A 14,659-nucleotide genomic window follows, 5' to 3' on the forward strand; every position below is an offset into this window, starting at 1 on the left:
CTAGAATCAATATCTGCTCTCAGGCCTGCAAGCTGGAGGGCTCAGAGCTGAGCTGACACATTAGCTGGGAGAAGGGGAGCCGTGAATCCTGTTCTGATTCAAAAAATCTGGTGCTTTCTCAGCCTCAGTTGCTTTGTGATTGGTCCTTCATTTTATTCTGGAAGGTGATGAGGTTCAGATGAGATCCTGCACATTAAAACCCCGGGTCGTCTGAACACTTGCTGACACCTCTTCTGTGCCAGGGATGTGCCAGATGCTGGGGATACAGTGATACAGGAGCCCCGGAGCCTGCTTGGGGAAGTTGATAGTCTGGCCAGGGAATCAAGCATATCAACAGACATTATCAGGATAATGGGGGCCGTGCAGCAAAGGCTCAGTGAAGTGTAAAGCCCTTGGCACCTGTAGGAGGTTTAAGGCCAGAAGCCTATACTCAAGTCCTCAGCATGGAGGCCCTTTACTTCCAAGCACTGGGACTTCAGGGGAGGGGGTAGGAAGGGCAAAATGGGGCTGGGCCCTCAAGGGGGCACACAGTAAGAAAAAAACGGGATTTACAAAGCGCTAAGTGTTAACTTTTATTGGCTTTGTGTGTGTGTTTAGGGCCTGCACCCGCAGCTTATGGAAGTTCCCAGGCTAGGAGTCAAATCGGACCTGCAGCCACCAGCCTACACCACAGCCACAGCCACAGCCACGTGGGATCTGAGCTGCATCTGTGACCTAACTACACTGCTTGTAGCAACGCTGGATCCTTTACCTGCTGAGCAGGGCCAGGGATGGAACCCACGCCCTCATGGATGCTAGTCAGTTTTCGTTATCATTGTGCCACCACGGAAACTCGGGTGCTAATTATTTACTATGATCATCTGGGCCATCCTCACACTGGGCAAGTAAATCCTGGGCAGAAAAGCAGCCGGGGCTGGAGAGAGGCCTCACAAAGGTCCCAGGGCCCAGAGCGAACTTGGGGGGGTGGGGTGGCCGTAGGCTGGTGCTATCAGGAATGGGCCTGATGCCCCAGCGCTGCCCTATCCACCCTGCCCATCCTCCTGCCCACCTTGATCTTCAGGTGGGACCTGAGACTATCAGGGACCCCAGACACACGGTTGGCTTCAATGAGGGAGGGAGACACTAGTCCCAAAATATCCTGGGGGGGAGCGGAAAATCTGAGAGGACTGAACCTGCACTGTCCCCGGGGGGCCAGCAAGCCGGCACCACACACACCCTGCCACACGCACCCTGGAAAAACCCTGTCAGTGGGGCTGCAAATACCCCAGGGTCTAGCACCCCCACCCCCCACCCCCCCACCTCAGGCTGGCTCAGTCCTCCTCTCCAGGCCAGAGGGAGAAAAATAACAAAATGAGGAGAAAATAAGCTGTTTGGCTGTGGTGTGAGCAGGAATATCCATGCAGAGCTGCCCACCACTCAGCCTTACTCACTCTTTCCACACCCGGCCGGGGCGCCCAGCATGAGACAGACCACCCTCCTGCCCCCTCCCCCGTCTGGGCTAAAAGCAGACGCTGGTGAGCGAGCAGCAGGTTATAAATATGCCCAGGGAACTGCCGCCAACTCGCTCCCTTGTCATCCCCTGGGAGGGGATAGGGTGGGGTGGCTCCTAGGGAGGAGCCAGGGCTGCCCTGTTCCCTGGGGCCTGGGAGGAAGTGGGGCTTCCAAGAGACTACTGCTTTTTTTTTTTTTTTTGTCGTTTGCCCTTTGCAAAGGGCAGGAGCCACCGGCACTTGATTGTTCCTGGACCTTTGCTCATCTGCTCAGAGGCGGGGTTCCCATCCTCCCTGGGCCATGGCTGGAAGCTCAGAATGAAAGGGCCCAGGTCCACTCGCTCTGTGTCATGGTGCAGCCCGGTGCCACTTCTCCTCCGGACACCAAAGTTCACTCATTCACTCAACAGATTATTAACTGAGGGCCTGCGTGAATGCCAGGCCCTGTGCACAAGCCTCTCTGCCTGTACCGGACTATGCACGCGTGTGTGTGCTTGTGTGTCCGTGCACAGCAGCCCCTACCCCTCACTCGCACCAGCTCCAGCTCCACCAATGGACTTCTTGGCTTTAACCTGGCAGCCTCATCAGGAAGGGCAAAGCTTCAGGCCCCTGGTTCTGCCTCAGAGTAGGTAGGGGTGGGGTGGGGAGGGGGCACACTGAGAACGGGCCCTAACATTCCTGCGCCCACCACCTCCCTGATAAGTGAGCGAATGAGGGGGTCCTTTCTCTCCCGGCTGCCCAAGCATCCTACCAATGCAGGTGCCATGCACGGAAGAAAGAGCTACTCTGTGGGATGCTGGGGGCACCTACTCAGGCTGCCAGAGCCTCCTGCCTGCCAGCTACTTGCCAGGTAGGCACGAAGCTGGGCAAGAGGGGGCAGTGCCACCCTGGGAAGCGCCCAGCTCTCCTCCCCCAGAGCTGAACCCCTCCCTTCCCTCTCCTCCCTATTAATCCTCGGAAGTAAAGGGGCCGTCCCTGGCGGCCCCTCAGCCCTATTGTGGCCCCTCGCCCTCCTCGGCTGGCGTCTAATTAACTCCTCCTGCCCCGGGTTTTGTGCGCCCCCCTTACCCCACCTTGTCGGCCCCGCCCCTCCGCTCGGCCCGCTCCCCCCCACGGACATTCCAGCCCGGCCGGGCTGGTGTGCCAGGGCAACCAGGGCCGGACCGGGGCCTAATCCCCCCGCCGCCTAGCCCGGCTAGGGGAGCCCCACTCACCTCCCCACTCTCTGGGGGCTGCCCGGCTCTGCTGTGGCGGAGACACACAATCGGGACAAAGGCGCAGCCCCCAGGAGGCTAACTCAGCCTTCACGCCCAGGTTGTGCGGCATTTGGGGAGTTTAATGAATTGTCCATCACGCCTTTCAGGGCCCGCCCGTCAGCCTGGATTAATCTTCGGAGCCCTGGTGGGGTAGGAGACACTAAGCCTGTATTTATTACTCTCCCATTGTCACTAATTGAGGTAATTATCTGTGACTCTGGCCTGGCCAACAATGCGGCATTCACTCTCCCGGGACCTCGATGGGCCTGGCTCCCACTCTCAGCACCAACCCTCCCTCCTCTCCTCTCCCAAACCCGCCAAGGGCTAAGTTGAGCACTAGAGCATGATGGGAAAGAGGACAATGTCCCATAATGCTCCACCTCCCAACCAGTATGGAGTTGCCTGCGGCTAGAAGATGGCCTGGTCCCTCCAAAGCAGGTGAGAAAAGAAGGCAGATTTGGCTGGCGGAGCCCTCCAGGCACAGACGGGCATGTTTCTGGGGTCTTTGGTTTTCTGGACTCTCCAACTCCTCATCTCTGGATTGGTGGAACCAGAGTCTCACAGGGCCCTTCTGTCCTTCTGACCTTCATGTCCCTGTAGCCTCCAGAGCTCTAGGGTATTGGGATGTTAACTCACCAGCTGTACTTTAGGGAGGTCCCTAATGCTACCAGGGCTGGCAGCGTAGTGGGGGATGATGGGGAGGTTGGGAGAAAGACTAGGTAAGGGCTCGTGAGGGAACTCAGTGGAAGCGCAAGAGGAGCCATCCCAGGAGGGAGCATGCAGGGCTCACACTAATGCGGCCACGCAATAAGCCTAGGGACAAACCCAGATTTTAAAGGGTGAGCAGTGCCCCAGAGTGGATTTCTCTTTTTTTTCTTTTTGGCTTTTTTAGGGCAGCATCCGCAGCATATGGAGTTTCCCAGGCTAGGGGTCTAATCAGAGCTACAGCTGCTCAGCCTATATCACAGCCTCAGCAACACCAGATCCGAGCTGCATCTGCGACCTACACAACAGCTGACGGCAATGCCAGATCCTCACCCCCCTCGCTGAGTGAGGCCAGGGATTGAACCTGAAACCTCATGGTTCATAGTCCGATTTGTTTCCACTGAGCCACAATGAGAACTCCCCAAGAGTGGATTTCACATGGAGATGCTTTCCCAGGTCAAGGGGATTGCCCCTGGGGAACAGATGTGTGTGTGTGTGTAAAAGAAAGACAGTAAAGGAAGATTTGGACAGGATGGTGAGCTCCTTGAGGACAAGGACTGTATCTTGGTCTGGTCCAGCGGTTTTTCCAAGAGCCTAACATCGTACCTGGTACCTAGGAGATCCTGTCAAATGAAAGGATAGGTGAGGCACTATCATTGGGGTTGGGGTATGTCGATCCTTCTGTTTCATAGCTGCACGCAGACTCTTCATTCTGTCTCAGGAATTGCTGAAAGGAAGATTGACCATCCTGGGACCGTTCTTGAATGGGCACTTCACCAGCTGCCAGCCTTAAGGATCTTAGCACAACTCAGTGCTGCAGTTGGAACGGCGCCACCTTGTGGTGTCTCTTGGGAGAGTTCCTGGAGAGACAACCCAGCAAAAAGAGGCAGGATCATCCCTCCCCAGTGGGGGTGGGGTGGGGTGGGGTGGGGTAGGGTGGGGTGGGGGGATGGTCACACCAGGCAGCAGCCAACACTCCTCCTGCATATTGACCCTGAATTGCCATGCCAGCGTTCCAGTTTTATCACATGCTGAAAGCCTGCTTCGGGCCACGTTTGCAGGTGACACAGAGCTAAATCACAGGTGCTACCCTTGAGCAGGTTACCAAGAAAGGCCAACAAAGGTCATGATCAAGCAGCAAAGAAACCAAGGCTATAGCCGTTGGGGAGGCAACTGGGCTATTTGCAGCTCAACAATTCTGCACCCCTCACCTCCCCTTCAGCTTCACTAAAGCTCAAACCCTTCATCCTTGCTTCCAGAGACATTTCATAATTTGGCTCCCATGCATCATTCCAGGATCCCATCCTTCTGCAACCTCTGCCTTCCCCAGGGCCTTTGTTCCTGATGAAAGCTGCGTACCTTCCCACCTCTCTCCCATTGCCCACACCCTGGAATGCACTTCTCCCCCATCTCCCCCCGCCAAAATCCATCTCAAAGCTCTTCTAAGTTCCCCTGGCACAGTGGTCTTGCCTCCTGAAGAACCTTCTTGGCAGGGCTTTCATTAATAGCACATACTGGCTGTTCCATGGGTAGTTATCTGTATATTATTCATCTCCCTATTGGCTTCTAGCTATCTGAGGTCAAGGACTCTGTGTTTTGTTCATTTGGGCATCTCTTGCAGCACTGAGCCAGGCACATCATATGCTCTCGTTAAGACAGAAGATGAACAGAGTCGCCCTGGTGACACAGCATGTTAAGGATTTTGCATTGTCCCTGCAGTGGCTCTGGCCATTGCTGTGCAGTGGGTTTGAATCCCGGCTGGGAAACTCCCACATGCCGTGAGTGTGGCCAAAAAGTAAAAAAAAAAGTAGTAGATGGATGGATGGATGAATGAATGGATAGATGGATAAATGGATGGAAATATGACAGCTGGGTTGGTGGATGAATGGATAAATGGGTGTGTGGGATGTATAGATGGATGGATGTGCAGATGAATGAACAAAAGGATGGATGGATGCATGGGTGGATGAAGAAACTCTTCCATACCAGGACTTACAATAGGCTATGTTGTACCACCGGCTGCGGGGGGGCGGGGGGGGGGGCACCTGCCCCCTGCCGGAGCACAGGGAAGAGAGGACCCCGTCTAGGCTGAGCCTTCCTTCACTAACACATGCACTGTCAGCGACTTTTCTCCCAGAGGCCTGGGTGTATTCTGACTCCCCAAAGTCACAGTTTGGGAGCCACTCCTTCCTTCATGCTCCCCTAGTCTCTCTGGAATGCCTTCAGCAACATGTGTTATATTGTACGGCCTGCACTGTGAGGACTCTGGGGGTTTCCTCTTCCACATCCCTTCCCCTAACTCACACACCCCTCAGATGGCGAGTTCCCTGAAGATAGGTAACATGACTCAGTCTCTTCCCTCAGGTCCCTAGGGCCTGGCATCATGTCTAATGAGTGAGCCAACAAATGAATAACTGAGTGAATGCCAACGTTTTCCCCGTGGATACATTTGGCACACTCCCTATGGACTCATGTTCAGCCTGGTCCTCTCCTCCTCATGCGCGCACACACACACACACACACACACACACACACACACACACACACACTCTCCCGACTCTGAATCCCCTAAAGTCCCAGAGTCGTGGCCTGGTTCTTTGTTTCATTTACCCATTTGTGGCTAATGGAGGGATGCCCCAGGGCTCTCCTGAGAGTCTGAAGGAGGAGGGGGCTCTTAGTGCCCCTAAAGCCATGTTAACTGGGACCCACTCAGAAAGGGGCTTCCCAGAGTTCCTGTTGTGGCTCAGCGGCAATGAATCCGACTAGTACCCATGAAGACAGGGGTTCCGTCCCTGGCCTCGTTCAGTGGGTTAGGGATCCAACATTTCCATGAGCTGTGGTGTAGGTTGCAGACATGGCTTGGATCCCGCGTTGCTGTGGCTGTGGCCTAGGCCGGCAGCTACAGTTCAGATTCAACCTGTAGCCTGGGATCTTCCACATGCTTCCATAAAAAGACCCAAAAGAAAGAACGGAGGGAGGGAGGAAGGAAAGGAAAGAAAGAAAGAAAGAAAGAAAGAAAGAAGAAGGAAGGAAGGAAGGAAGGAAGGAAGGAAGGAAGGAAGGAAGGAAGGAAGGGAAAGAAGGAAGGAAGAAAAGGGCTTCCCTGGGAAGAACCCAGCTATGGGGAGGGTAGGATTGCTCTGTGCTAACCTGAGGGCTGCTGTCCCAACCTGACCACACCCTCCAGCACTGCCAGCCCTACTCCTGACCTGTGAGGCTGTCCCAGGGTGGGGGGATGGTTGTGGCCTCCGGCTTGAGGCTGGCCGGCTTGAGGCTGGCCGGCAGGCAGACACAGCCAGATTTAGAAGTCATTTTCACAGCAGGGAGCCTCCAGCCTCCCACCCACAGGGCCCTACAGGGCCAGTGAGAGATATGGCTCACCAAGGGCTGGCCCCCAGACCTGCAGGAGCTCCTCCTCTTCTCTCTCCTTTTCTCCTGGATCTTTAGCAGCTGGTGTTGCTTCTACCCTTAGGCAAGGATGGACGTTCTGGGGGAGGGGAGTGTTGCACTGACACCCTAACCACCTAGTGCTCCCAGTACACCATTCGTCCATTCGAGGGGCTCCTTCCACCCCAAGGATCCCCTCGCCTCTCAACCGGGCCTCTGATGCCTCTTCCTCCCCTTCCCCTATTTCTACTTCTCTCTTCCCCATCTCCTAACAGATACCAACACTAATGAAATAGCCCTAGAGAGAAATAATAATCAGAGCTGAACACTTCTATATCCCTTACTATGTGCCAGGCTTTGTTCAAAGCGCTTTATATACTGAATCATTTAATCCTCCTAACAAGCCTATGAAAAAAAGCACTATTAAGAACCCCACTTTATAACTGAAGATTCTAGGGCACAGAAGGGTTGAGTAACTTGCCCAAGGTCACACAGCTAGCATGAGGTAGAGGGAAGATTTAAACCCAGGCTGCCAGGTCCTGGAGTCCATCTTCTCAACACAACACTACCCTAGTTCTCTAACAATGACAGCAGTGTAGGGGAGCCCTTAGAAACTGGCCTCTGTGTGTTCAGCCTTAAAGAGGCCCAGACAGCTTACTGGAGCCCACCCCCACGGGGCCAGCCCCTCCACCTTCCCATGCAGCTCATCTGTGCTGCCAGTTCCAGGGCCCTCTGGGCCGGGCTGCAGCAAAATCCAGGAAGATGGTCTCAGAGCTGTCCTGCTCTTTCTCAGCTTTCCTCCCAGCCTGAAGTCCACCCTCTTCCAGGCCCAGAGGTCCAAGGCACACGTCCCATCTGGACCAGGCTCACACCAGCCTGGCCTGTTTTCCCTCCTGCTTTCATCTTCAACAACTCCCCTGAATGTATCCTCAACTCCAGGTAAACCAGACCATTTGATAATTTCCTAAACATATCCTGTTTTCCCACATCCGTGCCTCTGTTTTTGCTGTTCCCTCTTCTTGGAGGTCATTTCCCCAAATTCTATCACAGATACCACCTCCTCCATGAAGCCTTTCCTGATCTCATAAAATCCATACAATACGCCTTATTTGACTCCTAGTACTTATTTAAGGAGTGACTGCTCAATCTATAAACATTTGCCTGTTTTTTTCTTCACCCCATTGTCAGGCAGGCCTTATCTCTTTCCAGGAGCCCAGCTCACTGCCCGGTTCCCCTCAGGTGCTCAGTAAAGGCTCCGGAGTTAGAATCGGTAGAAGAATTGTAGGTGGAAGGAAGACAGGATTCAGGAACCTTTGATCTCTGCCCAAGATGAACCTCACTTATTCTGCTTCCTCCAGCAAGAGTGAACTTGAAACCTGGTGGTATGGGTTCCAGACAGGTGCTGGAATGGACGGACCTTCCTCGGTGATTCTGGTGATTCTGACCAATTCTCCATTTAGGTTCAAAGCCCAGAGAGGACCCCCCCCTCCCCACTCCGCCGAATCGAGGTCAGACGGCCGGCTTAGGGGCCAGTCCAGCGGCCGCCCCGCCCCGCCCCCCTCCCGTCCTGCCCAGTCCCTCCGGGTGCGGGTGCGGGTGCAGAGTGACACTGAGATAATTGGAGACCAAAACCATAAGTGGTTTGAGAGCGGGGCTGGGGATCTGAACGCTGAGCCTGAGGTGTAGTTGGCGGGACTCAGTGGAGGTGGGAGGCAGAGGCGGGGCCGAGGGCGGGGCCAGGACTCCGCGACTGAGTCTGAGCGAAGCCCCCGCGCCTGCCGAGTCGGCGGCTAAATTTACCCAGGCTGACTCAGCCCTTGCCCGGAATGGGGGGTGGGGGGGAGTGCACCGGGGCAATGGGAAGAGCCAGCGGGGGTGGGGTGGGGTGGGGTGGGGTGGGGGGCAAGGAAGGGAGAGTGCGGACTAGGGGAGACAGGGGTGGGCTGGGAGTTTCCATCAAAGAAAGGAGTCTCCGCCACAGCCCACCGAGAGGGAAGGAGTGGAGGAGCCCTGGGGGAGGGACACTGTGGGGAGCGGGTCGGTAAAAGGAAGGAGATGCCAAGGTTGGACAAAGGGAAGCTTAGATTTATTGAGCGCCTACTGTGTACCAGGCACTGTGCAAGGCGCTTTACATACATTATCGCATTAAATCCTCACAACAACCCTGCGAGGTAGGTGTTTATCAACCCCCATTTGACAGATGAGGAAACTGAGGCTCAGGGAGGTGAAGCGATTTGGCCAAGTTCACATGGCTAGTAAATAGAGACAGAGGAGGTGTCCGAGATCGGAGAGAAAAAAAATACTTCAATGTCTGGGTCCCAAGCTGTTTAGCGAGGATGAGTACAAAGAGGGGCTCGGCGCGCTCCAGAGGTCTGCAAGGCCAGAAGCCTGCTCCCGATCTCGCCCGGCTGGGGTCGGCAAGGCGGGGGACCTGCGCGCAGTAATTAGGGATCCATTGATTAACTAACCAGCAGTGTTGGGGATGGAGGGACTCGCGGACTAGCTACCAGGGAAATCCGCGACCTGCGCGCGCCCCGTAGTGGCTACAGCGAGTATCACACCCCACACCTACAGGCTTTTTGGGACCAGCCTCCCTCTTCCTTCCTGGGCTGGTTTCTGGAAGAGGCAGACATGCAAGAAATTCTCAGGGTTCTTTCAGACGGGTGATACCACCTGGGTGGGAACTCATGGTAACTATTCAGAGCATCACCAAGGAACATTGGGGAGGAGGAAAAGGGGAAGGCCTAAAGAGGTCCCAAGCTGATTCACTGGGTGCCTTCCCTCCCCAGCTCAGACCACCACAAGCCAGGGACAAGTGAGAAGGCCACCATCCTGCCCTGCCATGGGGATCCTTCACCTAAGCCTGAGATACTGGAATAGGAGCCCTTGTCCACTTACTCAGCTCTTTTGCAAACCCTACATAGTCTCCTGAAGTGAGAATGAGTACAAGGTGACAATGAAGACACTCAGGGACCCTCAGACTCTTCACTTATTTCCAACTGTCCTTCCTGGTTTATGAAGGGGAGGATGAGATAGAAGCCTCCCCAAGACTCCAAAACATCAAGGATAGACCTTACAAGTCGCTCCATTTTACACATTACAGGGCCTAGAGAGGGGAAGTGATTTGCCTAAGGTCACCCAGCAAATCAGTGTCAGAGTTGGGATTGGAACCCAAGATTTGTGACACCGAAGTGAGCCCTCTTCCTGCTTTGCTAGTGGCTTCTGCCAAGAACACTTGCTCTTCTGCTAAGGGCCTCTCTGTCCCCTGGTCACCTCAGTCCAAAGCCTCTCCATCACTTTCTCCCTCCTGCCCAGAGGCCCTGCCCTGAAGTTGCCTGCCCTCCCATGACTATCCCATCCCTGCCCTCCTGCCTGATCCTGGCTAGGCCTCTCTGCTCAGCTCCACACCTACAGCATCTGCCCCTGCTAAAGACCTTATCCGAGTGCCCTGAATGGAGCAGGCATTAAAGTCTACTGCTCACCCTCACCTCTTCTGAAAAAAAAATTATGCATTGCCATATGCTCCCTTTTCTTTTATCTGTGTGCCTTCTATTTCGAGTATGGGAACGGGTATAGGTAAGAGGTACAAGGAAGACTGAGAGGAAGAAAGGGGACACAAATACAATAAAGGGCCTCTCACTGTCGCTCTCTATTTCCCTGTGGGGTCCCCTTGTTATCCCCAGCCCCGAAGAGGACCTCCTCGGTTCGGCTGATGACATCTAGAATCCCTCTGACATTGTCGCTCAGCTCTGCTGTCTTCCCGCCTTCCCGGGGCCCGGTCCGCTCACTCCGCCAGGAGGCGCCCGAGGCTTCTGTGTCGCTTCCATCAGAAGAGCCGCTATGGACGCTAAGCTCCGCAGCTTCGTCCGAGTCGGAGTCCGGGGCGGTGTGGCGGCGGATGCGGGACACGGCTTCCCGCAGGGCCCCGGTGTAGGGCCCCGGGGTCCGCGCCCAGCCCCGGCCAGCCCGCCGCGGGACGGCAGCCACTTCCTCCGAGCGCTCGGCACCGCCCGCGCCTCCCGAAGGTGCTGGGCCTAAGGCTGAGTGCTCTGGGCTACCTGGCTGCGTCGGGGGGTCCTGCAGGTTTACTTCGCCGACCGGGAGCCCTAAGATACGGGAGGCGCGCTCCTCCAATGAGGAGTCCGCGGGCTTCCCGCCCTCAGCTTCGAGCCCACGTCCCCCACCCGGCTGGTGTGAAGGGCGACTGCTTAAGGGCAGCTTCTGGCTAGGGGAGGGAAAGACCGTGGCCCCCTCGCCCTCCTCCTTATTGGACTTCGGTGGGCTGGGGGCGTCCTCCACAGCGCGCGGCACCCCTGCGGGCAAAAGCTGCACATGCTGGGTTCGAGGGGTGGGAACATACTGCGACCGTATCACTACGCAAGTGGCGTCAATGACAAAGACGCCTTCCCCACGAGCCCGGCCCCGGGAACTTCGGGGCAGGGTGTGGGGACGGCGGGTCGCCTTCCAGCCCTCCAAGGTCTCGGGTCCTGCCTCCTCTCTGTGGCCCAGGGACTCTCTCCATCCCGTGCCTCCTGGCGCCCAGGGTCTGGGGAGGGTCTGGCTGTGTCGGGGCAGCTGTTTTTTCACGGAGGGAATCCAGCATTTGGGGAGCCAGCTCTGTTCTCTACCTTCTCTCCCTTCCCCGGAGCCCTTGGGATGGGGCCTGGACCTGGGAGCCGGACGCGGGGGGCTGGGAGTCGCAGTTGCAGACCCTGCAGGAAGTGTCTCCGCGCCTGGGCTCCCGGCAGCTTTGGCTTGGGGATGGCGGTCGCTACCACTCTTCAGGCCAGCAGCAGCCGGCCTCAGGCTTTTCTCCGCGGCCCCCTTACCGGACTCCAGCCTTGGCCTGCCTGTTCCACAGCCTGGGGATCCCCCCAGAAGACCCCGTCCCTGACGGAGACCCCAGGCTCCGAGGACGTCCCTGTAGATCCGAGGATCTAGCCTCTTCTTTGTGCACACTCCCTCGGTCCTGGCCGGAGCAGGGGCTGAAGAGGCGGGCGCCCGCGAGGGCTCGGCGCCTCGCTTAGTCCCCAGGGTCCTGTGGGGGCCTTCGTAAGAAGGTGGAGCCACGTAGGGTGGCGGCCGGTCCCAGCGGCGTCGCGGGGCCATCCCGGCAGCGCCTCTCAGCAGCAGGTGAGCCTCGTAGCTGGGGGGCCCTGGCCGCCTACCTCCCCAGGGCCCCGCCCACGCCGCCCCAGGGTTGCTCTGCGGTTGCGCAGACGGAGCGGATGGACGGGACGGGCGCCCCACTGACCCCAGGCGCTCGGGCCGTGAGGGAGCTGGGAGCCCCGCAAGTTGGGCCACCCGAGGGGCGTTCCGAGGCTCCGGGCGGGGCCGACCAGGGGGACTCCTTCGGGCCCCACCAGCCTTGCGCCTTTTTCGCTCGGTCTCCTTGGCCTCCCGCTCCTGCGACGCCGCTTTCCTTTTCTCTTGCTCCCGGGCTCGGGCCTCGGCCGGGGGCCCCGCCCGCCAGTTGGTCGCCTCCTGCAGCACCCTGGAGGCCCAGGGCCGGCGGGGCGGTGGCTCAGGGGATCCCGGGCGCGGCCCACACCTGGGACAATGAGCAGGAACCCAGGTGAGCAGTTTGTGGGGGAAGGGAGCCGAAGTCCGGGGAGCTGGGAGCACTGAAGACCACTTGGGGCCGCCCTGTGGAGGGGTGTGTGTGAGTGTGTGCGCGTGTGCACGTGCGAATATGTTAGGGCTGAAGTCGAGGCGGGACTCCTCGCCATCTCTCCGTGCACACTTTAGCAGCGTCTGCCCCATCTCACCTGCCCTCTCTCACGCCCGCTCCTGTCCCCCCAGATAAGCGGAATGAGTCAGGCCCCAGCCCTCGGGAGGGGGTGCGGGGAGGCGTGGGAAAGAGAAGGGGGAACAGCAGCGCTGGCTGGTGCCCGCGGGAAGGTCCGGACCCCAATCCCCGCCCCACCACTCTCTTCCCCTCACCCCTCCTTCACTCACGTGCGACTCTGGGGCCAGCGGGCCCAGTGGCTGGCTTGGAAGTCCATGAGCTGTCGAGGAGGGGCGCGGCGACTATAATGACAGGAAATAGTCTTCACTTCGATAACCAGCAGCTTAGATTTCTGCACCCAGAGGCAGCTGCTAGACTCCTCATCCTGAAGCTCCCGGGGGCTATCAGGCCCCTCGGAGAATAGCTGACCATCCAGCATCCTGCCCCACCCCACCCCGGCCCCCCACCCTCCCACCCGCCCCAAAAGCCCCCTCCCAGCCCAGGGAGCCGGCGCCCACTGCAGAGCGGCGGGCCCAGCGACTGGGGACTATATATACCCAGGCACACGTGTGTGCCTGTCTGTGTGTGTGCGCGCGCGCATGTGACACAGCGCGCGGACGGCTCAGAGCTGCTACCTCCCCCACGTGCACGGCCGCCCCCTGGGGCCCGGGATTGGGCGCCCCTTCCCACTGCTCTAGTCCCCCAAACCTGATGGGACCTGCACAAGTGGGCAGGGGATTTCTTATTCTTGCCAAGCTGACAGTGCCCCCACCCCCGCCATTTCTTCAACCTTCCCGCCTCTTTAACCCTTCACTCTCCTGCTCGACAGGGTGCCTGACCAGCAGCGTTCTGCCCCTGACTTCCTGCCTCGGACTTTGCTTTCCCCACAAGGAGGTGAAGGGAATGGAACTCAAGGTCTCCGCCTGTCACTCTGCTGGTTTCCATGGGGTTGGGGTGCAGAAGGGGCTGGCCCATGGCTGGGGGGGGGGGCTATTTTTAGCGGCAGTGGCGTTCGGGTGCAGAGATGAGTAACCAGCTTCCTTGCGGTGGAGGGGAGGAGGCGGTGGCTTTCACGCAGCCTTTGTGCGACTCTGGGGGAGAGCTGCCTCCCCCAAGCTCAAAAAGGGTCACCCCCACACCCTTAACTCCTTACCCTCTCCGTGTTGTGCCCAGGGCTGCTGGTACAGCAGGACACAGGAGTGTGTCTTGGCCATCGAAGCTGCCTACACTCATTCTAAGATGTTTGTCCTTGGGAACCCATGGAGCCCTCTTTCTGAAGCAGGTTCTCTCCCCCAGTCTAGAAGCCAGGACTTGGTGGGGGGCGTACTATTCCTCATGGTGGACCAGGGCGCTTGTGCACTTGCGCCCTTTTAGAGGGGATGGTGGAGGAGTGGCGAGCTCCCCTGGCAGAATTACTCCCCTAGCAACTGAAATGATAAAAGTGGCCCCTATCTCCCTGTGTAGAGCTCTCTGTCACCACTACCACAGTGCCAGGCTCACTCAACCCCCACCTGAAGCGATGCTCAGGATGATCACCTTTTAGGCTCATTCTGTCCGGGGGGTGGGGGGTTGTTGCTTACATCCACATGATCCCTCCCCCCAGGCCTCTACCAGGTGTCCCCTGATTCACCATGGTAATGTTAGTGGCAGCACAGCCCACGCCAACCCTTCCATGCAGAGACTTAGCAACCATGCCTGGCAACCATGGCAGCAGCTCCAGTGGAGAGGAGGGGTGCAGGGAGGTGGGAGAAAAGAGCGTGCGTGGCAATGGTTCTCGAGGAAGAAGGGATAACTTGCCTCTCCCAAGACAAACAGGTAAGAATAGAAGGCTATGAGGCTCCCAAATTTTGTCCCTGGTCTTTCTTCCTGCTCCATCGTCAGACTCTAAGACCCGACTGGTTGCGTTTCAGGAGGGAGAAGCTGTTGGTCCCAATTTGTTTTCCACTGAAGTAACATGCAGCCCTTCAGCACAGACCCTTTCTTTTACAGTGATGAGCCAGGAGGGTAGATGTAGGCAGGACTGACTGAGACCTAAAGAAACAAAACCCAGACCTCCTGCTCCCTAACAAGGACACTCAGAGAGAACTCAAATA

General features: G+C 57.5%; 1 protein-coding gene across 1 annotated transcript; it reads right to left on the reverse strand.

The window, feature by feature from the left end:
• Positions 1-8,902: 8,902 nt before the first annotated feature.
• DDN (dendrin) lies at positions 8,903-13,006 on the reverse strand. The gene is made up of 2 exons (XM_047786513.1): positions 12,797-13,006; positions 8,903-12,389 (listed from the first exon to the last, which is right to left on the reverse strand). Exons 1-2 carry the CDS (start codon positions 13,003-13,005, stop codon positions 10,475-10,477), a joined length of 2,124 nt encoding a protein of 707 aa, XP_047642469.1. The 5' UTR covers position 13,006; the 3' UTR covers positions 8,903-10,474.
• Between the last annotated feature and the right edge of the window lie 1,653 nt (positions 13,007-14,659).

The sequence above is a fragment of the Phacochoerus africanus genome, chromosome 7, assembly GCF_016906955.1.
Source record: "Phacochoerus africanus isolate WHEZ1 chromosome 7, ROS_Pafr_v1, whole genome shotgun sequence".
Classification (NCBI taxonomy): domain Eukaryota; kingdom Metazoa; phylum Chordata; class Mammalia; order Artiodactyla; family Suidae; genus Phacochoerus; species Phacochoerus africanus.

Excerpts from the sequence above, each read along its gene's own strand:
- DDN (XM_047786513.1), bottom strand. The coding sequence starts at position 13,005 with ATGCTGGATGGTCAGCTATTCTCCGAGGGGCCTGATAGCCCCCGGGAG. Across the intron at positions 12,390-12,796 it reads CGCTGGCCCCAGAGTCGCAC|GTGTGGGCCGCGCCCGGGAT; the intron begins GTGAGTGAAGGA and ends TCATTGTCCCAG.